Here is a 27,640-nt window from a genome sequence, read left to right as displayed (position 1 = left end):
GTTGGTGAGTAAATAAATTTTTTTATGATGATAGTACAATTAAGACAGTAAAACTATTCCTGGAATGTAGATTTTTTTTGTTCCTCATCCCATCAATATGCTTACATTTCATGTAGTTTTCTTAAGGAAGTTTTGTGGATGATTTTCTAAAATGTCAAGGTCCATTATATATTGAAAAATTTTGAAATTGCATTAATTTTCCATCACATGAATAAAAAGCCTGAGCTGTCCATATATGATGCTTTCCAAAATAAACTGTCTACTAAAAAAATTCCTTGAAAATTAACAAGAAAAAAAAAAAAAAACATTTATCTATAAAGCTCACTAAAGCAAAGCACAGTGAAATGAGGTATGGCAATAAAAGGCGTTAAATTTATCAAATAAAAAAAAAAATAAAGTGCTGAAAAATTAAAGCTGTCAAAAAAAAAAAAAAAAAAAAAAAAAACAAAGTAGGGGCAGTATTCTTTAACAATGACAATATCATAAAAAACAAAGAAAGGCTGTAAAAGTGTTCCAGATTAAAAAAGACTTTATCAACATGACAATGAAATGCAATATCTGATCCTGGACTAGATCTCGTACTAGAAGGAAAAAGTGCTAAAAAGGACACTGAGGGTCAGTTAACAGTAGTAGAATACAGACAGATTTAATAAAAGTATTTTATCCATGTTAAATTACTGAAGTTGACAACTGTACTATTACAGTTATTAACCGAATATCCCTATTCTTAGGAAATTCAGAAATATGTACTGAAGTATGTGGGATACTTCATGGGAATAAAAACCATGATATCTGCAGCAGGCCTTCCAAGAGTTTAGAAAAAAACTTTTTGGGTGGGGAGCAGACAAATAATAAAGAAATGGGGTGAAATGATAAGAACAAGTGAAAAATCTGGGCAGAGGTTATATGGATATTATTTGTAGTATTTTTGGAACTTTTCTTTAAAAAAAAAAAAAAAAAAGAAATAGTACATATGAGAATATTTTAAAAGTACTTACTATGTCCCTTGTAAAATTCTGTGTGTAGGGATATAATACTTTTTCTATTAAGTTATTTTAGATAAGTGTTCATTTCTTTCCAGATTGAAAATGTGTAAAACAAGTGTTTTAAAAGAAGAGGAAGGAAAATGCTTGGTTAGAATTTGCTAAAGATATTTGTGTAACTTTATGTTTTTCTTCTAGATAAAAATATTCAAAAAATTATTTCAATATTAGGAAAATTATGTATTAATGTATACTATTTCAACCAGGAAGCTTTAAAGCAGAATTTTATTTGCCTTCTATAGGTTTGCATTACCAGGTATGTCCTAAAATATATGACACTTTTTAGGCAGTTTTGATAATTTAACATTCTTGAGAGGAACTTTCTTAGGTTTAAAAAAGCATATTTCAATTAGTGCACATTATTGTCCATCCTAGAGGAGATCAGTCCTGGGTATTCATTGGAAGGACTGATGCTAAAGCTGAAACTCCAGTACTTTGGCCACCGGATGCGAAGAGTTGACTCATTGGAAAAGACCCTGATGCTGGGAGGGATTGGGGGCAGGAGGAGACGGGGATGACAGAGGATGAGATGGCTGGATGGCATCACCAACTCAATGGACGTGAGTCTGAGTGAACTCTGGGAGTTGGTGATGGACAGGGAGGCCTGGCGTGTTGCGATTCATGGGGTTGCAAAGAGTTGGACACGACTGAGTGACTGAACTGAACTGAACCGATTGCAACCTGAAAACATAGAAAAGTAGATACATTTCAAAACCCCTTACAGGATTTGGCTCTGTGGCACAAAGTTAAGTTTTTAAAAACTTTGTAGTGTTTGTTAAATAACTGTCAGTTTACTTGTTGTTTTTAATGGATCTACTTGCCTCTGAAATTGAATGAATGAAATAAGTCTAATGAAAATGACTTAACTTGAAAGCTATTAGGGATATAAGTGAGAGCTATGTTCTTTTCACATGAAAAAAAAAAAGAATCTAAATCCATTCATAACATTAGTATTACCCAAGAAAAATATGTTTGGAATCTCATTTATTATGAGATAATCCAGTTCTACTTTGCCCAACTACACGTTTAATAGTGGTATGTCTCCACGCACAACACTTATTAAAGTGGATGTTAGATGTTTTGCATATCTGTTGAAACTCTCTCCCTCTCTGTATATCCCAGTTACCTGTCAAACAAGAAGGCAGTCTACTAACATACACCTAGCTTTTCTTCAGCCCTCCCTTGTGGGCCTACTCACAACAGCTTTGCAAAAAGCACAGCTTTCTCTTCCTATCTCTAGCACATTTGCCTTCTTACTAAAGTAAACAGGCTCTCAGTGTAGGGATTTAGAGGGCTTCCTGCTAATTGCCAGCTTGTAAACTTAATTGGACTATCTCCCTGGGCACTGTTCCTAAATCAATTAGGCAATGAGTTGGCTGTCACCTCTTTTTCCCAAGTAAGTCTCTTGGAAGAGAATTATCCAATAGAAGTCAAGCATTCAAATGAAAAGGTGATAACTTCTGCAACTGACATTTATCATTTAAATTTTATTTTCAATATGACTTACAAGATTTATAGAATAGGGAAATTTTACAGTCTTCCAGGGTCTTTAAAAGAACAAAACATGGAGTTTCCCAGGATTTTTGAAAATGTATTATAAGATTAGTGTTTATTATATATTATTTTTCCTAGGAAGAGTAGATTCCTTGAAACAGTATATTCCAGCTAACAGATCTTTTTCTTTCTTTTTTTTTTTTTTAAAGAAAACCCTGTTTAAAGAACAGATTTTTCTTAGGATCTGCTACTAAATACATCCAGAAATTTTAATATACTTCTTGAATTAACACAGTGCTGATTCTGGGCATCCATGTGGAATTTTCATGTATAATTCAAGTTACTGCATATATAAACAGGTAGTTTCATGTGCAGTTTCCCCACTAGGGAGCATTTATGAGATGTTTTTCATATGCTTGTTATGCAAGCCTTTGGAAAATTTGACATGAAAGGTGTAGCGTACAATTTAAGAAGCTGAGATAGATCATAGTTTAAAATAGAATGCTGTCATATGTAAACGTGTCAGTGGCTGCTGCCAGCATGCCAAGATTTTTGGAGTCTGACTCTTAGAATAGGTCAGTTAGTGTAATGTTGAAGACTAGAGCTTCCATTCTAAATGCTTATAATTATCACACGAATGCCACTGGAGGTTAAAAGGCCATCACCACTGTTTCTATAAGAATGTGAAAAACTAACATGTCTTCCTCAGGAGGGAGCACGACGTGTCATCCTTCAAGGTAGAGGCAGTGTGTAATCAGAATTTCTTTACCTAACAATCATTATTCATATTTCCATATATGTAAACTGGGATTAATTTTAAAAAGAGGAGTTCCTAGTTGTATTTCTTAGATATAAAAGCTTTTTGATACTCATCATCACCTTTTCCAACTTTCACTGCTCTCTTTAAACTCATGTGATCAGCTTCTTGCCCTTTCAACAGAGAATCTCCCCTTTTAATAGGTTTTTCATTAACTTTATCTGCTCCTCACCACCTACCCAACCACTTACCTCCATGTACATAAATCTTTTTGGTTTCAATTCAGTGAGATAGGAACCTTTCTCTTACCTAAGACTAGTTCCACGCTGGATCCCTCAGCATTCCCCTTGACACTTTTACTCTGTCACCTTCCCCACTCTCCCCATGAATCTTGCTACATCAGCAGGCTCGGGCCCAAGCCACCATGAAACAAAGCAACATACATACATCTATTCCTTAAAATTGTTTCTCCTCTGCTATTAATCAAATATTCACCATCCTTTCACAGTCAAGCTCTTAATAGAATAATGAACACTGAATTTCTCTGCTTCTTCGCCCCCATTCCTCCTCATAGCACCACCTTCTGGCTCTTTTCTTCAGTGTTCTGGAGCTGCTCTTGGAAAGGTCACCAGTGACTTCCTATTTGATACACATATTTCTCTTTAGTTACTTGATGACTTTTCAACATTTGATGGCTCCTGACCACATTACCATCAAAGTCTCATTGTTCTTGCCTTCTGTGACTCTCGATGCAACTTTTTGGCACTTTTTTATGCTCTTCTTCTGCCTCTTCATGAAAATATTCAGGCTCTCCAAGGTTCCATCTTTAGCTCCCCTCCCATTTTATGCAAAATGAGAGTTTCTTTATTTTTTTTAATTATTTTTTATTTTTTTATTTTAATTGGAGGCTAATTACTTTACAATATTGTAGTGGTTTTTGCCATACATTGACATGAATCAGCCATGGGTGTACATGTGTTCCCCATCCTGAACCCCCTCCTACCTCCCTCCCCATCCCATCCCTCAGGGTCATCCCAGTGCACCAGCCCTGAGAACCCTGTCTCATGCATCAGACAAAGAGTTTATTTTTTATTTTGGTATCCTGTCTCTGACTTCAGCCCAGGCCACTGCTCTCCACCCCCACGTTAACCTGGCCTATAGGAAACCTCCCCACTGAGTCTGCACAATTGCCTCAGATTTATTATGTGCAGACTTGAAGTTGTCATCTTTCTCCCTGCTTCTCCTCCTATATATTCCAGTTTAAGGGATATTATAGTTATTTAGATGGACAGAATTGCAAGTTAGAAATCATCCTAGAATCCTCCCTCATTCCTAACGCCATATCCAGTCAGCAATTAAATGCCATCAGTTCTGATTTCTGAGGTTTTGTTCAGTCACTCAGTTGTGTCTGACTCTTTTGACCCCATGAACTGCAGCATACCAGGCTTCCCTGTCCTTTACTATCTCCTGGAGTTTGCTCAAACTCATGTCCATTGAGTCGATGATGTCATCTAACCATCTTATCCTCCTGCCCTCAATCTTTCCCAGCATCAGGGTCTTTTCCAATGAGTTGGATCTTCACATCATGTGGCCAGAGTATTGGAGCTCCAGCATCAGTCCTTCTAGTGCATATTCTTGGTTGATTTCTTTTAGGATTGACTTATTTGATCTCCTGGTTGTCCAAGGGACTCTCAAGAGTCTTTCCAGCACCACAGTTCAAAAGCATCAATTCTTTGGTGCTCAACCTTCTTTATGGTCCAGCTCTCACATCCATATGTGACTACTGGGAAAACCATAGCTTTGACTATATGGACCTTTTACCACGAAGTGATGTCTCTGCTTTTTAACACAACATCTAGCTTTGTCATAGATTTTCTTCCAAAGAGCAGGTGTCTTTTAATTTCATAGCTGTAGCCACTGTCCACAGTGATTTTGGAGCCCAAAATGGAGTCACTCTTTCAGTGGTTTCCCCATCTATTTGCCATGAAATGATGGAATTGGATGCCATGATCTTAGTTTTTTGAATGTTGAGTTTTAAGCCAGCTTTTTCACTCTCCTTTTTCACTTTCATCAAGAGGCTCCTTAGTTCATCTTAGCTTTCTGCCATAAGGGTGGTATCATCTGATTATCTGAGGTTATTGATATTTCTCCTGGCAATCTTGATTCCTGCTTGAGCTTAATCCAGCCCAGCATTTCTCATGATGTACTCTGTATATAAGTTAAATAAGCAAGGTGACAGTATACAGCCTTGACGTACTCCTTTCCCAATTTTGAGCCAGTTTGTTGTTCCATGTCTGGTTCTAAGTGCTGCTTCTTGACCTGCATACAGATTTCTCAGGAGTCAGGTAAGGTGGCCTGGTATTCCTATTTCTTTAAGGATCTTCCACAGTTTGTTGTGATCCACACAGTCAAAGACTTTAGTATAGTCAATAAAGCAAAAGTAGATGTTTTTCTTGAATTCTCTTGCTTTTTTTTTCTGATCTAGTAGATGTTGACAATTTGATCTCTGGTGCCAAATCCAGCTTGTACATCTGAAAGTTCTCAGTTCACATACTGTTGAAATCCACCTTGAAGGATTTTGAGCATCACCTTCATTAATTGCATGTGAAATGAGTGCAGTTGTGCAGTAGTTTGAACATTATTTTACATTGCCGTTCTTTGGGATTAGAATGAAAAATGACCTTTTCCAGTCCTGTGGCCACTGCTGACTTTTCCAAATTTGCTAGCATATTGAGTACAGCATTTTAACAGCATCATCTTTTACAATTTGAAATAGCTCAACTGGAATTCCATCACCTCCACTAGCTTTCTTTTGTAGTGATGCTTCCTAAGGCCTACTTGACTTCACATTCCAGGATGTCTGGCTCTAGGTGAGTGATCACACCATCATGGTTACCTGGGTCATTAAGACCTTATTTGTACAGTTTTCTGTATATTCTTGTCACCTCTTCTTAATATCTTCTGCTTCTGCTAGGTCCATACCATTTCTGTCCTTTATTGTGCCCATCTTTGCATGGAATGTTCCCTTGGTATCTCTTAATTTTCTCAAAGAGGTCTCTAGTCTTTCCCATTCTATTTTTTTCCCTATATTTCTTTGCACTGTTCACTTCTGTAGGCTTTCTTATCTCTCCTTGCTATTCTTTGGAACTCTGCATTCAGACGGGTATATCTTTCCTTTTCCCTTTTGCCTTTCACTCCTTTCCCCACTGCTTGTAAGGCTTCCTCAGACAACCATGTTGCTTTTTTTGTGTTTCTTTTTCTTGCTTATGGTTTTGATCACCACCTCCTGTGCAGTGTTATGAACCCCTCTGCCTTAGTTCTTCAGGCACTCTGTCTACCAGCTCAAATCCCTTGAATCTATTTGCCACTTCCTCTGTATAATCATAAGGGATTTGGTTTAGGTCACACCTGAATGGCCTAGAGATTTTCCCCACTTTCTTCAATTTCAGTCTGAATTTGGCAATAAGGAGTTCATGATCTGAGCCACAGTCAGCTCCCAGTCTTGTTTTTGCTGACTGTATAGAGTTTCTCCATCTTTGGCTACAAAGAATGTAATCAATCTGAGTTTGATATTGATCATCTGGTGATGTCCATGTGTAGTGTTGTTAGAAGAGGGTATTTGCTATGACCAGTGTGTTCTTTAGGCAAACCTTGGCAAAATGAAGCCTTTTCCCTGCTTCATTTTGTATTCCAAGGCCAAACTTGCCTGTTACTCCAGGTGTCTCTTGACTTCCTGCTTTTGCCTTCCAGTCCCCTATGATGAAAAAGACATCACTGCCTAAAACATCTCATTCTATTCAGCCTTGCTGTGATTACCTTAAATCTAGACCTTCCCTATTGTACCATGATCAAGCAGTGGCCCTCTGTCTGTAATGCTCTGCCTTCCAATCTTCCCCACCTACCGCTCAATTAATCCCCTTAAGTGCCACCAGAGTGCACATCTGTTCATAGATTTGGCTTCCCTGGTGGTAAAGATTCTGCCTGCAATGCAGGAGACCCTGATTTGATCCCTGGGTCAGGAAGATGCCCTGAAGAAGGGATCGGCTATCCACTCCAGTATTCTCCTTGGAGAATTCCATGGGCACAGAAACCTGGTAGGCTACAGTCTATGGGGTCACAAAGAGCTGGACATGACTGAGTGACTGACACTTTCAGTTTTCTCTTTTCTGCAGCTTGAAATCCTTCAGTAGTTAATAAGCCCTGTCTGTCTCCTAGGCTTCATCTCTCAGCTCTGCTGCCTTAGGAGCTTCCCAATCACAGCATGTACTCTCACACTCCTCTTTCCATAGTGTGTTGATCATTCCATCTACTTAGAGTGCTCCTACAATGTGCTTATAACACCTGCAAAGTTAGGAAAAGGTTAAATGTCCGAGTGGTGATATTAAATAATTAAAGCTAACTTCTTCCCTCTCATAGGATTTTGAAAATCATGGGCAATATTACGTATGTGTCCGTCACTTCATCTAAACAGCAAGTAGTATGATTTTTCTCTGAGAACTTTTACAAGAAGTATGTGTTCTTTAAAAGAGTTATTTTTAATAAGTTATTTAAAGTTTACTTTACCAAAGTGGTAATTGGTGGCAACTTATTGCTGGAAGAAAATGTCAGGTACTTTATTAGATGCCTAGTCATCTTAAAACTGGATCTCGTGTCATTTGAGATGGATTGCTGTTCCAGACAGCATTCTGCTTTCTTCATACAAAAGTGATGACAGATTTTTAAATCATGTTTTTCAAGTGTAATTTACAAATAAATTATACCTATTTAAAATGTATAGATCAATGAATTTGGGGAAATATGTATATCCTCATGATTACCAGAGACTGTTGGAGGGCACAAAGCATTTGTGTGCCAAAGGAACAAGGAGAAAGGAGAAATGACCCCATAAGAGGCTGAGCCAGACCTGCCTGTGAGTGATGCAGGGTCTCCTGCAGAGGTGTGTGTCAGCGGTGGCCTGCTGTGCGGTCCTGGGAGGGGCGTGTTGGCAAAAGTCTGTTTGGAGGTCACATTTAGCCCTAACATAGAGTCTGTAGTCTCAGGATAGGGTCACCTCAGGCCAAACAACTAGTGGGGTTGTGGGGGGCTGCGGTGAGGACACAGCCCCACCCATCAGTAGAAAATTGGATTAAAAATTTCCTGAGCATTTCCCTGCCCACCAGTGCAAGACCAAGTTTTCCCCACAGTCAGTCTCTTCCATTGAGAAGAGATTCTGGCAATGCCAAAGAATATTCAAACTACCACACAATTGCACTCATCTCACATGCTAGCAAAGTAATACTCAAAATTCTCCAAGCTAGGCTTCAACAGTACATGAACTGAGAACTTCCAGATGTTCAACCTGGATTTAGAAAAGGCAGAGGAACCAGAGATCAAATTGCCAACATCCGTTGGATCACTGAAAAAGCAAGAGTTCCAGAAAAACATCTACTTCTGCTTTGTTGACTACACCAAAGCCTTTGACTATATGGATCACAACAAACTGTGGAAAATTCTTAAGAGATGGGAATACCAAACCACCTGACCTGCCACCTGAGAAGTCTGGTCTTCAGCCCCATGTACTAGGGGAAAAAAGTACAAATATTTGTGACATAGACTACATACCAATTTATTTTAAATTGGCATTTAAAGATTATCATCTTCAGTTACTAATGATTATTCAGTTCACTTCAGTCACTCAGTCGTATCTGACTCTTTAAGACCCCATGGACTGCAGCACGCCAGGCTTCCCTGTCCATCACCAACTCCCGGAGCTTACTCAAACCCATGTCCATTGAGTCGGTGATGCCATCCAACCATCTCATCCTCAGTTGTCCCCTTCTCCTCCCGCCTTCAATCTTTCCCAGCATCAGGGTCTTTTCTAAGAAGTCAGTTCTTCACATCAGGTGGCCAAAGTATTGGAGTTTCAGCTTCAGCATCAGTCCTTCCAGTGAATATTCAGGACTGATTACCTTTAGCATGGACTGGTTTGATCTTGTAGTCCAAAGGACTCTCAAGAGTCTTCTCCAACACCACAGTTCAAAAGCATCAATTCTTTGGCATGCAGCTTTCTTTATAGTCCAACTCTCACATCCATACACAACTACTGGAAAAACCAGTAGTCTGTGAATCAAGGTAAATTGGACATGGTCAAGCAGGAGATGGCAAGAGCGAACATCAACATCTTGGGAAACTGAAATGGAACAGGAATGGGTGAATATAATTCAGATAACCATTATGTCTACTGGTATAGGCAAGAATCCCTTAGAAGAAATGAAGTAACCCTCACAGTCAACAAAAGAGTCTGAAATGCAATACTTGGGTGCAGCCTCAAAAATGACAGAATGATCTTGGTTCGTTTCCAAGGCAAACCATACAGTATCACAGCAATCCAAGTCTGTGCCCCAACCAGTAATGCCGAAGAAGCTGAAGCTGAACGATTTCTATGAAGACCTACAAGAGCTTCTAGAATGAATACCAAAAAAAAAAAAAAGAAAGAAAGATGTCCTTTTCGGCGTGGGGGATTGGAGTGCAAAAGTAGGAACTCAAGAGAGACCTGGAGGAACAAGCAAGTTTGGCCTTGGAGTACAAAATGAAGCAGCACAAAGACTAACAGTTTGCCAAGAGAATGAAGTGGTCATAGCAAACACCTTCTTCAGCAACCCGAGAAACTTTACACATGAACATCATCAGATGGTCAAAACAGAAATCACACTGATATATTCTTTGCAGTCGAAGATGGAGAAGCTCTATAGAGTAGGCAAAACACGACCTCGAGCTGACTGTGGCTCAGATCATCAGTTCCTTACCACAAAATTCAGGCTTAAATTGAGGAAAGCAGGGAAAACCACAAGACTATTCAGGTATGACCTAAGACAAATCCCTTAGGGTTATACAGCAGAGGTGGCGAATACATTTCAAGGGATTAGGTCTGATAGAGTGCCTCAGGAACTGCAGACGGAGGTTTGTAACATTGTATGGTGGCAGTGACCAAAACCATCCTAATAAAAAAGAAATGCAAGAAGGCAAAGTGATTGTCTGAGGAGGACTTACAAATAGCTGATAAAACAGGAGAAGTGAAAGGCAAAGGAGAAAAGGGAAAGATATACCCATTTGAATGCAAAGTTTCAAAGAATAGCAATGAGAGATAAGAAAGCCTTCTTAAGTGAATAAAGCAAAGAAATAGAAGAAAACAATAGAATAGCAAAGACTAGAGATCTCTTCAAGAAAATTGGAGATACTGAGGGAATATTCCATGCAAACATGGGCAGAGTGAAAGAAAACGGCAAGGACCTAAGAGAAGAAGATATTAAGAAGAGGTGCCAAGAATATACAGAAGAACTATACAAAAAAGATCTTAATGACCCAGATAACCACAACGTTGTGGTCACTCACCTAGAGCCAGACATCCTGGAATGTGAAGTTAAGTGGGCCTTAGGAAGCATTACTACAAAGAAAGCTAGTGGAGGTGATGGAATTCGAGCTGAGTTACTTCAAATCCTAAAAGACGATGCTGTTAAATTGCTGCAGTCAGTATGCTAGCAAATTTAGAAAAGTTAGCTGTGGCCACAGGACTGGAAAAGGCCAGTTTTCATTCCAATCCCAAAGAAAGGCAATGCCAAAGAATGCTCAAACTACCGTACAGTTCACTAATTTCACATGCTACCAAGATTATGCTCAAAATCCTTCAAGCTAGGCTTCAGCAGTTCGTAAACTGAAAACTTTCAGATGTATAGCTGGTTTTAGGAAAGGCAAAGGAACCAGAGCTCAAATTGTTAACATCCACTATGTCATAGAAAAAGCAAGGGAATTCCAGAAAAATATCTACTTCTGCTTCATTGACTACACTGAAGTCTTTGAGTGTTGATCACAACAAACTGTAGAAAATTTTTAAAGAGATGAGAATCCCAGACCACCTTACCTGCCTTCTGAGAAACCTGTTTGCAGGTCAAGAAGCAGCAGTTAGAAACAAATATGGAACAATGGACTGTTTAAAAATTGGGAAAGGAGTATCTCAAGGCTGAATATTGTCACCCTTCTTATTTAACTTCTATGCAGAGTACATCATGCAAAATGTCAGGCTGGATGAATCAGAAGCTGGAATCAAGATTGCTGGGAGAAATATAAGCAATGTCGTATATGCAGATGATACCACTCTAATGGAGCTTCCCAGATGGAGCTGGTTATAAAGAACCTGCCTACCAATGAAGGAGGCATAGGAGATGTGAGTTCAGTCCCTGGATTGGGATGATCCCCTGGGGGCAGGTATGGAAACCCAGTCAAATATTCTTGCCTGGAGAATCCCATGGACAGAGGAACCTGGCAGGCTGCAGGCCATTGGGTCACACAAAGTTGGACAGGTCTGAAGTGACTTAGCATGCACACACTGCTCTAGTGGCACAAACTGAAGAGGAACTAAAGAGCCTCTTGATGATGTTGAAAGAGGAGAGTTAAAAAGCTGTCTTAAAACTCATAGTCATATAGTCTTTATGGACCTATAGTTATATAGGTCCATATAGTCATATAGGTCCATATATCCAAAGCTCTGGTTTTTCCAGTAGTCATGTACAGATGTGAGAGTTGGACCATAAAGAAGGCTGAACACTGAAGAACTGATGCTTTCAAACTGTGGTGCTGCAGAAGACTCTAGAGTCCCTTGGACAATAAGGAGATAAAACCAGTCAGTCCTAAAGGTAATCAACCCTGAATATTCAGTAGAAGGACTGATGCTGAAGCTGAAGCCTCAATACTTTGGCCACCTGATGCAAAGATATGACTCACTGGAAAAGACTGAGAGCAGAAGAGGGCAACAGAGGATGAGATGGTTAGATGGCATCACCGACTCAATGAACATGAGTTTCAGCAAACTCCAGGAGATAGTGAAGTACAGGGAAGCCTGAAATGCTTCAGTCCATGGGGTCGCAAAGAGCTGAACACCACTTAGAGACTGAACAACAATGTGATTACCACCATAATCAAGATGTAAAACATTTCCATCACCCTCAAAATTCTCTCAAACCCCTTTGCAGTCAGTCCCTGCCTCCCTCAAAGCTAAAGCACATTGATCTGTTGTCTGTTATTACAAGTTAGATCAGCTTTTTCTAGAATTTCATAGAAGTAGACTAATAAATTGGTACTTGTTTGTATCTGGCTACTTTCACTCAGTATTAATCTTAGTGAATTTTCCATATTGGTGTGTATATCTGTAAATTTTCATTTACATTATTGAGTAGTATTCTATTATATAGAGATATCACAATCTATCTTCACATGTTGACAGGCAGTTTAGTTGTTTCCAATTTTAGCCAGTTTCATTGAAAATGATCTGTTCTTTCATGTACTAGTCTTTGTATGGAGGTGTATTCTGATCTCTTTTGGGAAGAACCTTGGAACTGAGTACTACGCTAAGTTTAATTTAAGAGAAAAATAGTTTGGAGTTCCACTTATTCCACATCTTCACTAAACTTTTATTTTTAATTTTTAAAAAAAACTGCTATTTTTAATTTTAGCCATTGTAGTAGGTGTAGTTGGTGTTAGTTGGCATTTCCCTGATGAACCTTGGAGTTGTTCATCTTTTATGTGCTTATTGCCATATATATATCTTCAAATCTTCTGCCCCAGTTGAACTGGATTGTTTTTTATTGAATCATAAGTTTTTATATATTCTGAACACAAGTTCTTTCTTGGATACTAGTATTGTGAATATTTTCTTTCATCCTATAATTTACCTTTTCATTTTTTTTTTAAACTAGATTTTAGGTGCAGAAGTTTTTAGTTTTGATGAAAGCCAACTATTAGATTTGTTTTAATTTATGACTTGTTGCGGGGAGCCGGTGAGGCATTCTGCTCATGACAAAGGTCATGAGGAAGGAGGCTCGGCATACGCAAAGGCGGGATCGAGCCTCAGGAGTCCCCCCGGATATTCTCGAGCATTTTCCCCCAAAAAACCAGAGTCTGCCTACTTTATTGCTTTGTGCTCTCACCTCTGACTTTACTGGGGGCTGTCCCCTACCACCATCTCTCTCTCTCTCTCTGTCAAAGAGTTAACTTACAGCTCCAATTAATAAAGTTCCTGGGCAATTAGGAGTGTTTAAATCCAAACCCCTCAGATGGCTCTCTAACTCGCCTGACAAGTTTACCCGGACTCCTGCAGCTATGCATACGATTGTTTACAGTCTCCTAGCCTCCAGAGGCACGGGAAGCTTAAGATATTCAAATAGCTTAGAGCCTCTCAGAGAGTTAAAAACTGTCAGAATAAACTAGTAAAGGATTTCATTGATGAGTCAATGCTTGTTGCCAAGTTTTCACATCCGCTGAATTGTATCCTTGAATGTGTATTAATTAATAGTTGGTATATAGTAAAAAAATAAGTAGTGGCCTTGGTGTTAGTAACTTTAGACCCTTAAGGTAATAAATTCTTTCCTTTGTTGTAAGCCCATTACACATCCGCCCTATAGGAGTGCAATTTTATCTTTGGAAGATGGTGCCAAACCTTAAAATAATTACTCTTAGAGAAAATAAGTCTTTGTTGATAAGTCCTTGTCAAGAGTCATAAAATGTTAGTAGGCCTTCTGGCCAGAAGATGATGTAAATCACCTAAACCATTTGTATACGATAAATTTGCAGGAAAGAAACCTTGGTTTTTGATAAGAATCAAAGACTGCTGACTTTGCATCCCCTATTATCCTCTATGTGTAACTTAGGGTATAAAAGCCCCTGTTAAAAATAAAGCTACGGGCCTTGCTCACCAACGCTTGGTCTCCCCATGTCATTCTTCCCTTTAACTTCCAGCTGAGTCTCCATCTGGAGCGCGGAACCCACCACGCTTACTAATTATGCCTGGGCTTCTAAGACCCACTCGAGAAGGTGTCTAGGGTGAGGCACCTTCCGCTATTCGAGAGGGCGCCTGCGGCCTACGTAAGTGGTGCAAACTTCTTGTCTTGAAGTTTTATTGGTCTCCCTCGTAAACCAAGCTACTCAGCTTCTTTTCTCCACTGAATTTTCCTACTGAGCTATCCTCATTCTATTGTTCTCTATATCTCTAATTAGCATATAAATAGTCGCCTAGGCCGTCTCTCCTTCGAATACCCTGGATCAGCTGGGGCTGGTCCCCGGCAACTTGTATTGTTTGTCTTATCAAAATAGTCTTTGACCCTTTTTTCTTCTAGAAATTTTATTATTTTAGCTCCTACAATTAGGTTTATTGACTAACTCAAGTTATATCTTTGTATATGGTGTGAGATATGAGTTGAAATTAATTTTTAATATGAATATTCAGTTGTTCCAGAAGCAGCTGTTGGAAAGACTATACTTTCACCATTGAACTCCTTTGACCATATGTGTGTGTGTATCTATAAAAAGACTCTGTTCTTGTCCATTGATCTATATGTCCATACTTGAGTACCACACTGTCTTCATTATGGTGGTTTAACAGTAAGTCTTGAAGCCAGGTACCATTAGTCCTCCAACTTTGTTCTTTTCAAAATTGTTTTGGTTACTCTACATGTTTTGAATTTCTATATGTTTTCAAACTAACTTGTCAGTTTCTATAAAAACACCTAATGGAATTTTGATTGAGATTATGTTGAATCTATAGATCAGTTTTGGATAGAATGACAATTTAACAATATTGTAGTGTTGCTCAGTCATGTCCGACTCTTTGCCCTCCCATGGACTGTAGCCCACCAGGCTCCTCTGTCCACGGGATTCTCCAGGCAAGAATACTGGAATGGATTGCCATTCCCTTCTCCAGAGGATCTTCCCGACCCAGGGATTGAACCCAGGTCTCCTGCATTGCAGGCAGATTCTTTACTGTTTGAGCTACAGGGAAGACCTGACAATATTGAATCTCCCAATTTATGAACACAATATATCTCTCCATTTATCCAGGCCTTTAATTTCTCCCAGCAGTGTTTTATATTTTAAAATGTACAAGATCTTGTAAATAGTTTGTTCATGTTTTTGGATGCTATTGTAAATAGTATTTTTAATTACAAGTTTTAATTGTTCATTGGGATTTTATAAAAATAAAATTTGAAAATATAGAACATGTATCCTGCAATCCTATTAAACTCATTAGTTGGAGTGACTTTTTATTATAGATTACTTAGGATTTTCTACATAGATGATTATGACAACTACAACTAAAAACAAGTTTCATATATTCTTATCCTACCTGCAGGCCTTTTGTTTTCTTCTCTGTTTTACTATCTAGGATGGTACAATATTAAGTAGAAATGAAAACAGAAGATATCTTTGCTTTGTTTCCAGTCTTAGGTGGTCAGCATTTAATATAGTGTATGTATGATGTTATTGGGCTTCCCTGGTGGCTTAAATGGTAAAGAATCTGCCTGGAATGTAGGAGACCTAGGTTCGATCCATGGGTTGGGAAGATCCCCTGGAGAAGGGATTCTTTCTCATTCCAGTATTCTTTTTTTTTAAATATATATATTTTATTGAAGTATAGTTGACCTGCCGTGTTTCAGGTGCAGAGTAAGGTGATTCGGTTAAACACATACACATATGTAATTTTTGAAACTATTTTCCATTATAGGTTATTATAAGATACTGGCTGTAGTTACCTGTGGCATACAGTACACTTTAGTTGCTTGTTGCATATCTATTTTTTTTTTACTTAGAAATCTAGCATTCTATTCATACTAAGTCAAACAAGTGTAATCAAAATGTCATAAATTTTTTAGTTAGGCAAAAATTTGTAAGTTTTCTAAAATATATATATTATACATATTTTTAAAAAAGAGATGGAGTAATTGAAAAACCTAAAGTAAATTAAATCAGAGCACTGAATATGAAATAGAAAAAGTGAAACAAACTAGATAAAAGTAAAAGATCTTCATATAGTTCAGTTGTTTTTTAATATGGCTGATCATTAGAAAAGTATCTGGAGCTCTGGAGGAAAAAAAAGCAATACCTAGGCATTTGTATTTTTCAAAAAACTCCAAGGTAATTCTGATATGCATCTGGATTTTAAAAAGTGACTACAGGTTTTTCTATTAAACTGTAGTTTTGGTGATAATAGAGTTCTTTCATTTTTCTGTGGACCAATCATGATACTATGGTATTAAGTAAGTAATAGTTATGTAATCACAATAGTAAAACATGTTTATCAGTTTTCACAGTCAATAGCCAGACAAAAAATAAAAGATAGTTATAGCTGCAAGCCCTAATGGGAACATGATTAACCTAAACAATATAAAATCATTACATACAGTTTGGGGGCATCAAGCACAGTGATGTGATAAGTGGAAGTGCTTACATGCACATGCTTCCATACACCCAGGTAGCCTATGTTTTTTGGTTGGTGCATTTAATCCATGTACATTTAAGGTAATTATCAGTATATATGATTTTATTACCATTTTCTTAATTGTTTTGGATTTATTTTCTGTAGGTCTTTCCCTTGTCTTGTGTTTCCTGCCTACAGAAGTTCCTTTAGCATTTGTTGTAAAGCTGGTTTGGTGGTGGTGAATTCTCTTAACTTTTGCTTGTCTGTAAAGCTTTTGATTTCTCCATCAAATCTGAATGAGAGTCTTACTGAGTAGAGTATTCTTGGTTGTAGCTTCTTCCCTTTCATCACTTTATGTATATCATGCATTCCCTTCTGGCTTGTAGAATTTCTGTTGAGAAATCAGCTGTTAGCCTGATGGGAGTTACGTTGTATGTTATTTGTCATTCTTCCCTTATTGCTTTTAATATTTTATCTTTGTCTTTAATCTTTGTCAGTTTTAATTACTGTGTGTCTTGGTGAGTTCCTCCTTGGGTTTTTCCTGCCTGGGACTCTCTGTGCTTCCTGGACTTGGTTGACTATTTCCTTTCCCATGTTAGGGAAGTTTTCAACTATTATCTCTTCAAATATTTTCTCAGGTTCCTTCTCTCTCTCTCTCCTCCTTCTGGGACCCCTATAATGTGAATGTTGATGTGTTTAATGTTGTCCCTGAGGTCTTTTAGACTGTCTTCATTTCTTTTTATTCTTTTTTTCTATATTCTGTTCTATGGCAGTGATTTCCACCACTCTGTTCTTCAGGTCATTTATCCCTTCTTCTGCCTCAGTTATTCTGTTGTTGATTTCTTCTTGTGTGTTATTCATCTGTCTGTTCTTTAATTTTTGTAGGTTTTGGTAAACATTTTTGGGATCTTCTCTTGTTTTCTCAGTATTCTGGATCATCTTCACTAACATTATTTTGAATTTTGTTTCTGGAAGGTTGCCTATCTCCATTTAGTTTTTTTCTGATATTTTACCTTGTCTCTTTATCTGGAACATAGCTTTCTGCTTTTTCATCCTGATAAACTTTCTGTAATATATTTTTTCTTCTAGCCACCATGGGACTGTGGTTCTTCTTGCTTCTTCTGTCTGCCCTCTGATGGAGGAGGCTAAGAGGCTTGTGTCAGCTTCCTGATAGGAGGGACTGGTGGTGGGAAAAACGAGGTCTTGCTCTGGTGGACAGGGCCTTGCTCAATAAAGCTAATTCAATTATCTGCTGATGGGTGGGGTTGTGCTCCCTCCCTGATAGTCGTTTGGCCAGAGATGACCCAGTCCTAGGGTCTACAGGCTGTATGGTAGGGTTAACCTCCAAGAGGGCTTATACCATGGGGGACCTTCTCAACTTGCTGCTGCCAGTGCCCCATCCCTGTGGTGAGCCCCTGCCAACCCAGGCCTCCACAGGAGAACCTCCAACACTAACAAGGAAATTTTGATTCAGTCTCCTGTGGGGTCACTGCTCCTTTCCTCTGGGTCTTGGTGCATGCAAGATTTCGTTTGTGCCCTCCAAGACTGGAGTCTCTTTCCCCCAGTCCTGTGGAAGTCCAATAATCAAATTCCACTGGCCTTCAAGGTCAGATTCCCTGGGGATTTCCAGTCCCTTTGTCAGATCCCCAGGCTGGGATGCCTGATGTTGGGTTCAGAACCTTCACAACAGTGGGAAAACTTCTTTGGTATTATTGTTCTGCAGTTTGTGGGTCACTCACCTGGTGGGTATGGGATTTGATTTTATCATGATTGTGCCCCTCCTACCATCTTCCTCCAGCTTCTTTGTCATTGGGCATTGGATATCTTTTTTGGTATCTTTTATCCAGCATTCTCCTGTCAATGGTTGTTCAGAAGATAGTTTTAATTTTGGTGCTCTTGCAGAAGGAGATGAACTCATGTCCTTCTTCTCCATCATCTTCAACTGGAAGCCCACTTTAGCATTCTTGCCTGGGAAATCCCACGGACAGAGAAGCTGGCTGCTACAGTCAATAGGGTTGCAAAGAGCTGGGCACAACTGAGCAACTAACACACACACGGTGGTAGGAGGTTGAGGAAGTCCCCTTCTATTCCTAGTCTACTGGGTTATGTTTTCTTGAGTGGATGATCAGTTTTTTTCAAGTGCTTCTTTTTTCTGTATTAAAATGATTGTGTGATTTTTCTGGTCATATAGTGAACTGATTAGTTTTCAGATGTTTCAGTGACCTTGTATTTGTGGGATAAATCTCTTGTTCATGATATATTGTGTTTTTAATATGTTGCTTAATTTGTTAATATTCTGTTAAGGATTTTTGTATTTGTTTATGGGAGGTACTGACCTTTAGTTTTCTTTTTCTTCTCCTGTGATGTTTGTCAGTTTTGGTCTCAATATAATGCTGATATCATTAAATGCAATAGGAATCATTCCCTCGTCTTATATTTTGAGTTATGTAAAGGTGATATTATTTCTTCTCTTACTGTTTGAGACAGTTCACCAATGAAGTCATCTGGTTTTTTGTGTGTGTATGTTTAAAGGTTTTTAAACTTCACATCCAAATTTAAATAATATAGGATCATTCAGGTTATCTATTCTTATTTCTTTTTAAATGAGATTTGATAATTTGTGTCTTTCAAGGAATACATTTCATTTAAATTATATTTATATCTATAAAGTTAGTCATATTATTCACTTACTATTTTTTAATGTCTGTGGGACCTGTAGTGATTATTCTTGATACTGAGAAATGTATCTTCTCTTTTCCTCAATTTAGGCAGAAGTTGTTCAATTTTATACATTGTTCCAAAGAACCAGCTTTTGTGTTCATTGGCTGCTTTTTAAGTTTTTCTCTTTATCACCTTTTAAACAATTTGATTTAATAAATTGATCATAAACATTTATGACTATATGTTAGCTTTTCCTCTCAATATGTCAGTTATTGCTCATGTTAGAAGTATTAGGATATAGACAAACTCAATAGATTTCAGCATATTTTTGGTTGTCTTCAAAATTGTTAAACATTAATATCTACTGCAAAGGAACCACCCTGATTTATGAAGACTTCCAGCACTTTACTGTAGGATCATGAGGACTTTCGGAGAAGGCAGTGGTAACCCACTCCAGTACTCTTGCCTAGGAAATCCCATGGACGGAGGAGCCTGGTGGGCTACAGTCCATGGGGTCACGAAGAGTCAGACACCACTGAGTGACTTCACTTTCACTTTTCATTTTCATGCACTGCAGAAGAAAATGGCAACCCACTCCAGTATTCTTGCCTGGAGAATCCCAGGGATGGGAGCCTGGTGGGCTGCTGTCTATGGGGTTGCACAGAGTCAGACATGACTGACGTGACTTAGCAGCAGCAGCAGCATGAAGGCTTTTGGACAGTAGCATTTGTTGATTCTACCAACACAAGAAGAATAGTAAAGTTTTATTGCTTAGTACAGTGGGGGTGCTGGTGTAAGTCGCTTCAGTTGTGCCTTACTCTTTGTGACCCTGTGGATTGTAGCCCTCCAGGCTACTATGTCCATGAGATCCTCCAGGCAAGAATACTGGAGTGGGTTGCCATTTCCTCCCTCCAGAATAGTCAGGGTAATTCCCCAGATTCCTTATCAAGTTGAGTCCTGCTGGTATAGTACAAGGTCTCACTTTTATATGATTTGAAGTTAAAATCAATACTTTCAGGATCTTTCTCATGAGCTAATACATTTTTATAAATTCTGAAACCTATAACTATTTCAGGTAAGTGATGATGATGATGACAGTAATGAAGAGTTATAGTAGTATATTATATACTTTACAGATTCCAAATAACTTCACATACATTTTTTCATTTAACTTTATGATTATTTGTACTGAGAAGTTTTTGTAGATTCACTCAAATCAGTAAACGTTTGCAGAAGGAAAAAGATTTTACAAACAAATATTTTTTTAAAGCTTAAAAAAAAACCTTAAAAGGTGCTAGTGCTTATTGTCATTTAATTACACAGAATTTGTTTCACAAGAGGTCTTCCATATTTAAAAGATAAGATAAAATTCGAACAGAATGCCTCCCCCCACCCCCCCCCGACCCACCGCTTTGTTTGATGTTCGTATTTCTGTTAGCTTAGAAGTGTATTTTCTTTAGTTATGCAAGAGGATCAATAACAAGATTAATTCTAATTATTTCTTTACTAATAATCATTTCTTTATAATAATCTCAAAAATGACAGAATGGTCTCTGTTCATTTCCAAGGCAAACCATTCAGTATCACAGTAATCCAAGTTTATGCCCCAACCAGTAATGCTGAAGAAGCTGAAGTCGAATGCATCTGTGAAGACCTACAAGACCTTCTAGAACTAACACCCAAAAAATATGTCCTTTTCATTATAGGGGACTAGAATGCAAAAGTAGGAAGTCAAGAGATACCTGGAGTAACACGCAATTTTGGCCTCAGAGTACAAAATGAAGTAGGGCAAAGGCTAATAGAGTTTTGCCAAGGGAAGGTACTGGTCATAGCAAACACCCTCTTACAATATAAGAGAAGACTACACGTGGACATCACCAGATGGTCAGTACTTTAATCAGATTGATTATATTCTTTGCAGCCAAAGATGGCGAAGCTCTATACCATCAGCAAAAATAAGACTGGGAGCTGACTGTGGCTCAGATCATGAACTCCTTATTGCCAAATTCAGACTGAAATTGAAGAAAGTAGGGAAAATCACTGGACCCCTCAGGTGTGACCCAAATCAAATCCCTTATGATTATACAGTGGAAGTGACAAACAGATTCGAGGGATTAGGTCTGATAAAGTGCCTGAAGAAATATGGACGGAAGTTTGTGACATTGTACAGGAGGCAGTGATCAAGACTATCCCAAGAAAAAGAAATGCAAAAAGGCAAAATGGTTGTCTGAGGGGGCCTTACTAATAGCTATGAAAAGAAGCGAAGCTAAAGGAAAGGAGAAAAGGATATACCCATTTGAATGCAGAGTTCCAAAGAATAGCAAGGAGAGATTAGAAAGCCTTCCTCAGTGATCAGTGCAAAGAAATAGAGGAAAACAATAGAATGGGAAAGACTAGAGATCATTTCAAGAAGATTAGATATACTGAGGGACCGTTTCATGCAAAGATGGGCTCAATAAAGGACAGAAATGGTAGGGACCTAACAGAAACAGAAGATTAAGAAGAAGAGGTGGCCAGAATATGCAGAAGAACTATGCAAAAGGGATCTTCATGACCCAGATAATCATGATGGTGTAATCACTCACCTAGAGCCAGAATCCTAGAATGTGAAGTAAAGTGGGCCTTAGGAAGCATCACTACTAACAAAGCTAGTGGAGGGGATGGAATTCCAGCTGAGCTATTTCAAATCCTAGAAGGTGATGCTGTTAAAGTGCTGCACTCAATATGCCAATAAATTTGGAAAACTCAGCAGTGGCATCGGGACTGGAAAAGGTCAGTTTTCATTCTAATCCCCAAAAAAAGCAATGCTAAAGAATATTCAAACTACTGCACAATTTGTACTCATCTCACACACTAGCAAAGTAATGCTCAAAATTCTCCAAGCCAGGCTTCAACAGTATGTGAACTGTCAACTTCCAGATGTTCAAGCTGGTTATAGAAAAGGCAGAGGAATCAGGGATCAAATTGCAAACATCCATTGGATCATCTAAAAAGCAAGAGAGTTCCGGGAAAACATCTACTTCTGCTATATCGACTATGCCAAAGCCTTTGACTGTGTGGATCACAACAAACTATGGAAAATTTTGAAAGAGATGGGAATACCAGACCAGCTGACCTGCCTCCTGAGAAATCTGTATGCAAGTCAAGGAGCAACAGTTAGTAGTAGACATGGAACAACAGACTGGTTTCAAATAGGGAAAGGATAATGTCAAGACTGTATATTGTCACCCTGCTTATTTAACTTATATGCAGAGTACATCATGAGAAATGCCAGACTGGTTGAAGCACAAGCTGCAATTGATTCCTGGGAGAAATATCAATAACCTCAGATACACAGACAACACCACCATTATGGCAGAATGTGAAGAACTAAGGAGCCTTCTGATGAAAGTGAAAGAGGAGAGTGAAAAAGTTGGCTTAAAACTCAGCATTCAGAAAACGAAGCTCATGGCTTCACGTCCCATCACTTCATGGCAAATAGATGAGGAAACAATGGAAACAGTGAGAGACTTTATTTTGGGGGGCTCCAAAATCACTACAGATGGTGACTGGAGCCACAAAATTAAAAGATGCTTGCTCCTTGGAAGGAAAGCTATGACCAACCTAGATTAAAAAACAGAGACATTGCTCTGCCAGCAAAGGTCTGTCTAGTCAAAGCTATGGTTTTTCCTAAGTCATGTATGGATGTGAGAATTGGACTATAAAGAGAGCTACATGCTGAAGAATTGATGCTTTTGAAATGTGGTGTTGGAGAAGAGTCTTGAGAGTCCCTTGGACTGCAAGGAGATCCAACCAGTCCATCCTAAAGGAGATCAGTCCAGAATATTCATTGGAAGGACTGATGCTGAAGTTGAAACTCCAATACCTTGGCCACCTGATGCGAAGAACTGACTCCTTGGAAAAGACCCTGATGCTAGGGAAGATTGAAGGCAGGAGGATAAGGGGACAATAGAGGATGTGATGGTTGGATGGCATCACCGACTCAATGGACATGAGTTTGAGCAAACTCCAGGAATTGGTGATGGACAGGAAAGCCTGTCATGCTGCAGTCCATGGGATTGCAAAGAGTCAGATACAACTGAGTGACTGAACTGAACTGAATATTCATTAGTAATCAAAGATGATAATCTTTAAATGCCAATTTAAAATAAATTGGTATGTGTTATTCTATGTCATAAATATTTGTACTTTTTCCCGCCAAGTACATGTGGCTGAAGATCAGATGCAACTTAATCTGGTCAATAAGAATTGTGTTACATCAAAATTCTGTCTTTACGTATATACCACAGGGACTTCCTTGGTGGTCCAGTAGTTAAGAATTTGCCCTCCAATGCAGGAGACGTGGGTTTGATTCTTGATCAGGGAACTAAGATCCCATGAGGCAACTGAACCCATATGCCGCTACTAAAGAAGCAATGTGCTTGTGCCACAGCTGCTGAATCCACATGCTCTGGAGCATGTGCCCCATCACTAGAGAAGCGTGTGCACTGCAACGAAAAGACTGCATTTCTCAGTGAAGACCCCCCACAGCTAAACACACACACACACATAAATACAATAGAGGCCTAAATGACATATGGGAAATTCAGTTAGCTATTGTGATTTACCTAAAAGTTCTCACATTTATTCATTTTTAGTCTAAACAGTTGATATGTAGAGTAAAAAGTTTTACTATGTGGTGAATGGTAAGCATAAGCAAGATGGAGTTGGTAGGTGATACTTGAAGATTTGACCACAGTGCCATATATGACTATTGGCCTCCCCCAAACCCCACGTTTCAAGCTCTTTATGCAAGAAAAGATCACTGTTTTTTTTTTCCTTTCTAGAAAAGTTAAATGTTATTTTTATTTTTAAATGACTCACTTGATTTTATGTATTTTTTGTGACAGGCATCTTCACACAAGGACACCTGGGTCAGGTAGACATCATCTCCCAGTATATTCACTGTGACGAGATCTATGAGGCAGTAAACATCCTGAGTGGTATGAACTGGGACACTCTGGGCCATGAGTGCTTTATCAGCATGTGTGCCATTGTAAACCATCTTCTTAGACAAAAGCTCACGCCAGAGAGAGAAGGTCAGATTTAAAATATATTTCGTAAGTGAGTTTTGTATATACATGAAATATGTTTTATTGAGTTGGTTATTTTTTGAGGATGCTTTGGAGTTGTATTACTGGAACTAAAAAGACAAAAATATTCATGCCCTATTAAACTGACAAAATCAGGTATCAAATAATTACTCCTATATGGTAACTTACTGTATAGTGTTTGTCAACATAATAACTTTTCTGTATATACCTGTGTTGGAACTCACAATGAAGTCATTGCACATTTCAGACTAAGTTCATGTGTAGAATATGCTCAGATTTTAAACTTTGATGAGGAATTTCATGTACTTTCTAGGGTTTGGAAGACAAAGGGTCCTAAACAAAAATCCTTATTTCTCCTTCACTTTAAACAGTAGTATTTCTCACATCCCAAGTTCTTTGTCCAGAAAATAGACTTTACCAGTGATTGTGTGTGTGTGTGTGTGTGTGTGTGTGTGACAGAGAGAGAATTACAGCTTAGGTTGTTCTTCTTGTTTTCGTTTTAACTTAGACTTCTAATCCCCCTCTACCTTGTGGCTGCCTGGATTTCCTAACCTTGTGTAAATAAGTGATTTTGTCCATAGGATCTCAGATGTTTATTTTCAGAGAGAGATGAGGCACTGTAACCCACCCCCCCGAAAAAAGGGGGAAAAAAAAGTGCCATGTGGAATAATGAAATCAGTTTTTCTATTTTGCAGTATATATTATTTTTATTATGAGTAATTTATTTACTTAATGTAAAATGCATCTAAACATTCTTGAATTTGTATCTTTATTTCAAATGTTTGTGATTAGCATTGACATTAATAGTGGGAAACCATGGCCAGTGAAGATGTTTCTAGAGGTGATTTACAACGTAAAGAAAACAGGAAATATGTCAAAAAGCCTTTATTGGAGAGCTTTTTCCCTCACTGCCTTCTTTCCATATTTATAGATTTTCTTATTCCATTTTATTACATTTCAAAGTAAACATGGTAGATAGTATTCTGTACCTAACCTTCTTTTTAGTAATTTTAGAGAAGAATAATCAGTAAGAACATGTTCTTTCAAGAAGTCTGCATCGTGAGACTTGGCCTCAACTCATAGGAGGCCCACAATATTTATTTAATGTTAATTGAATGTGCTTTTTGGAGGTAGTCCAACACATCTATGGAGATTCCAGTGCGTCTGCAATGAGAAAATGCCTAGCATATGCTTGACCCACAGTAGGTACTCAGTGGATGTTAGTTAAAAAGAAGAGTATAACTTCAGAATTTGGGGCCTCTAAGATTACTGTAATATTTTCACCTGCAGAGTTATCTCAAGTAATTATTTGTTAGTATTGGTATACTCTCAAGATTAGGTAGATAGCAGGGTGCCTAAAGAAAGCCTGTTGTGGTAAGCATAACCCATGTAAGAGATCATAAATTTACAGTTGAGGAAATATGAAGACAACAATATATTGACTCTTACTCAGAACACCATGAAATTGTTAGCACCTTAGTGAATTTGTGTTGTAAGATTCCTGTGTAGTAAGTAAGATTATTAGGGAATTCACAAATGGGTATTATCAGGTTCCTGCCTTAATAAAGGATATTATCAAGGAACCATATTGGGTGGATACGGAAATAAAAAATTTGTATGATACACTAGGCTATTAAAATAAAATGCTTTCATGATGCTAGGTTATCAGAATATGTACATTTTAAGTAGATGTATGCATTTTCCCGCAAGTAATTGCAAAACACTTTTCTAAAACATTCACAATTCTTCTCTGTTGAGATTTATTCTATCTGAATCTAACAAATTTGACATGGTAATTTGTTTCCTTTTATTAAGGGAGCCCAGTGAGCTCTTTTATTTGTAGCTGGAGCTGTGGTTATCTTCAAGATCTTCATTTCTGCCTTAAACATCAAGCTGGGCTATCTAATGAATCTGTAACTGTGCTGGGAGCTACAAGTATTCCATGTAGGCTCAAACATTTCAGATGTACGAAACATGCTGTCAAGAAAACAAGCAATGGCAAGAGAATCTGGCTTGTTTTCACAATGGCATTGCTGTATTCAATTTTAATCTAAATTGACTGCTGCTTTCAAAGAAAATACCCCCAAAGTTCATCTTACTTTATTGTCTAGATCTGAGATTAAAAAAAGAAATTACCAGCAGCTTAGCAAAGTCCATAGCAATTGCTCTGATGAGGTATTTAATACTTTCAAACCCAAATATACCTAAAAGAGTTCTGCTAAATAAGGATGTTTATTCAACCTAGTGCTAGTAGTGCAAAAAAAATCAGTGGAATCCTACTGTGAGCTGTATTCTCATACAACGCTCACCATTATGGTAATTATATATTTCCCAGTGATTTCTTGGGGGTAACACAACCCCACTGGCATGTCTTGGCAAAAGTGTAAATTAGACAAAAAGTGCCCTTTTCTCCTAATCGCTAGCCCTTTGGCTTATCAAACCTGCTCTCCAGTCCTTCTTTCCTATCAGGAAGTCAGTTGACCAGAGTAGATTAGCATGGGATCCCTCCCAGGGATGTTAACTTTCACCCTTGGACAAAACCAAGAATGTTGTGTTGTTTTGGACAGTATTTAGGAAAGGGAGGGGGATTTTTGATCTTTAAGTTGTAATAAAGAAATATTATTACTCCAATAAGTCTATTTTTATTTGCATTATTTTTAAAGATATTTCTAATACTGACTCCAAAGCCTAATGTAGTAAGACTAGTTTCCTCCTTTCAGCTAAAGAGAGTAAATGTTGTGCACACTGTGAGTTGATTTTACTGGAAATACTAGTTTCGAATTGTGTTACTCTGATGAGTCACTGTTTTAATTACCCATTTGTGGTGAGAGGTTGATTCATTATGGATTTCTTCAGTTGTGACAGCTTTTTGTTGCTCAGAGTCATTGTCAGCTTTGCTTCAAGTGAAAGTTTATACACAGGTTTGTTTTTGTACCAGCTGTCATATTTTAATTTCATCTTTTCCTGCAACAGGCTCACATTTCATCCAAGTTTGCAAAACCTGACTGACTGCAAACATGAGTATTCTGTTGTAATTGAAGGAGTTTCACTTGTTTTAGTGCTGCTATGTTTGAATTCCACAGCACAGCTTGAGGCAAGCCTTGGAACCTTCTATGCTCCAACAAGACCACTCCTGGATACGACTATATTAGAATACAGAGACCAAATCAGCAAATATGCAAGGAGATTCTTCCACCACTTGCTCAGGTAAATGATAACTTCAGATTAATTAGTGTCAGACTAATTACCTATTTAAGGAACCATCTTCTTTAATTAGAATATTCCATAATATGTCTATCTCTTTTCTAATAGCCTGTCCCTTAAGAGAAAAACAAATCAGCTCTTGATATGCTTTCTTTAATTTGTATTT

At 38.1% G+C, this 27,640-nt stretch overlaps 1 protein-coding gene across 7 annotated transcripts in view; it reads left to right on the top strand.

The window, feature by feature from the left end:
* WDPCP (WD repeat containing planar cell polarity effector) overlaps window positions 1-27,640 on the top strand; it is a 298,437-nt gene that overhangs the window by 169,159 nt on the left and 101,638 nt on the right. For 6 of the 7 annotated variants that reach the window (XR_011569297.1, XM_019970379.2, XM_070798864.1 and 3 more), the window contains exons 11-12: window positions 24,067-24,255; window positions 27,354-27,477. Coding sequence is in view for 6 of the 7 variants with exons in the window: in XM_019970379.2 (XP_019825938.1) it covers window positions 24,067-24,255; window positions 27,354-27,477 (313 nt within the window). In the remaining variant the exon portion in view is untranslated. Of the gene's footprint in view, window positions 1-24,066; window positions 24,277-27,353; window positions 27,478-27,640 lie in introns of those variants that run through there. The other variant, XM_070798866.1, reaches the window with a different exon arrangement.

This window comes from Bos indicus, chromosome 11, assembly GCF_029378745.1.
Source record: "Bos indicus isolate NIAB-ARS_2022 breed Sahiwal x Tharparkar chromosome 11, NIAB-ARS_B.indTharparkar_mat_pri_1.0, whole genome shotgun sequence".
Classification (NCBI taxonomy): Eukaryota; Metazoa; Chordata; class Mammalia; order Artiodactyla; family Bovidae; genus Bos; species Bos indicus.
Note: the sequence above shows the minus strand (reverse complement) of the source record. Positions and strands in the feature narration are given on the sequence as shown.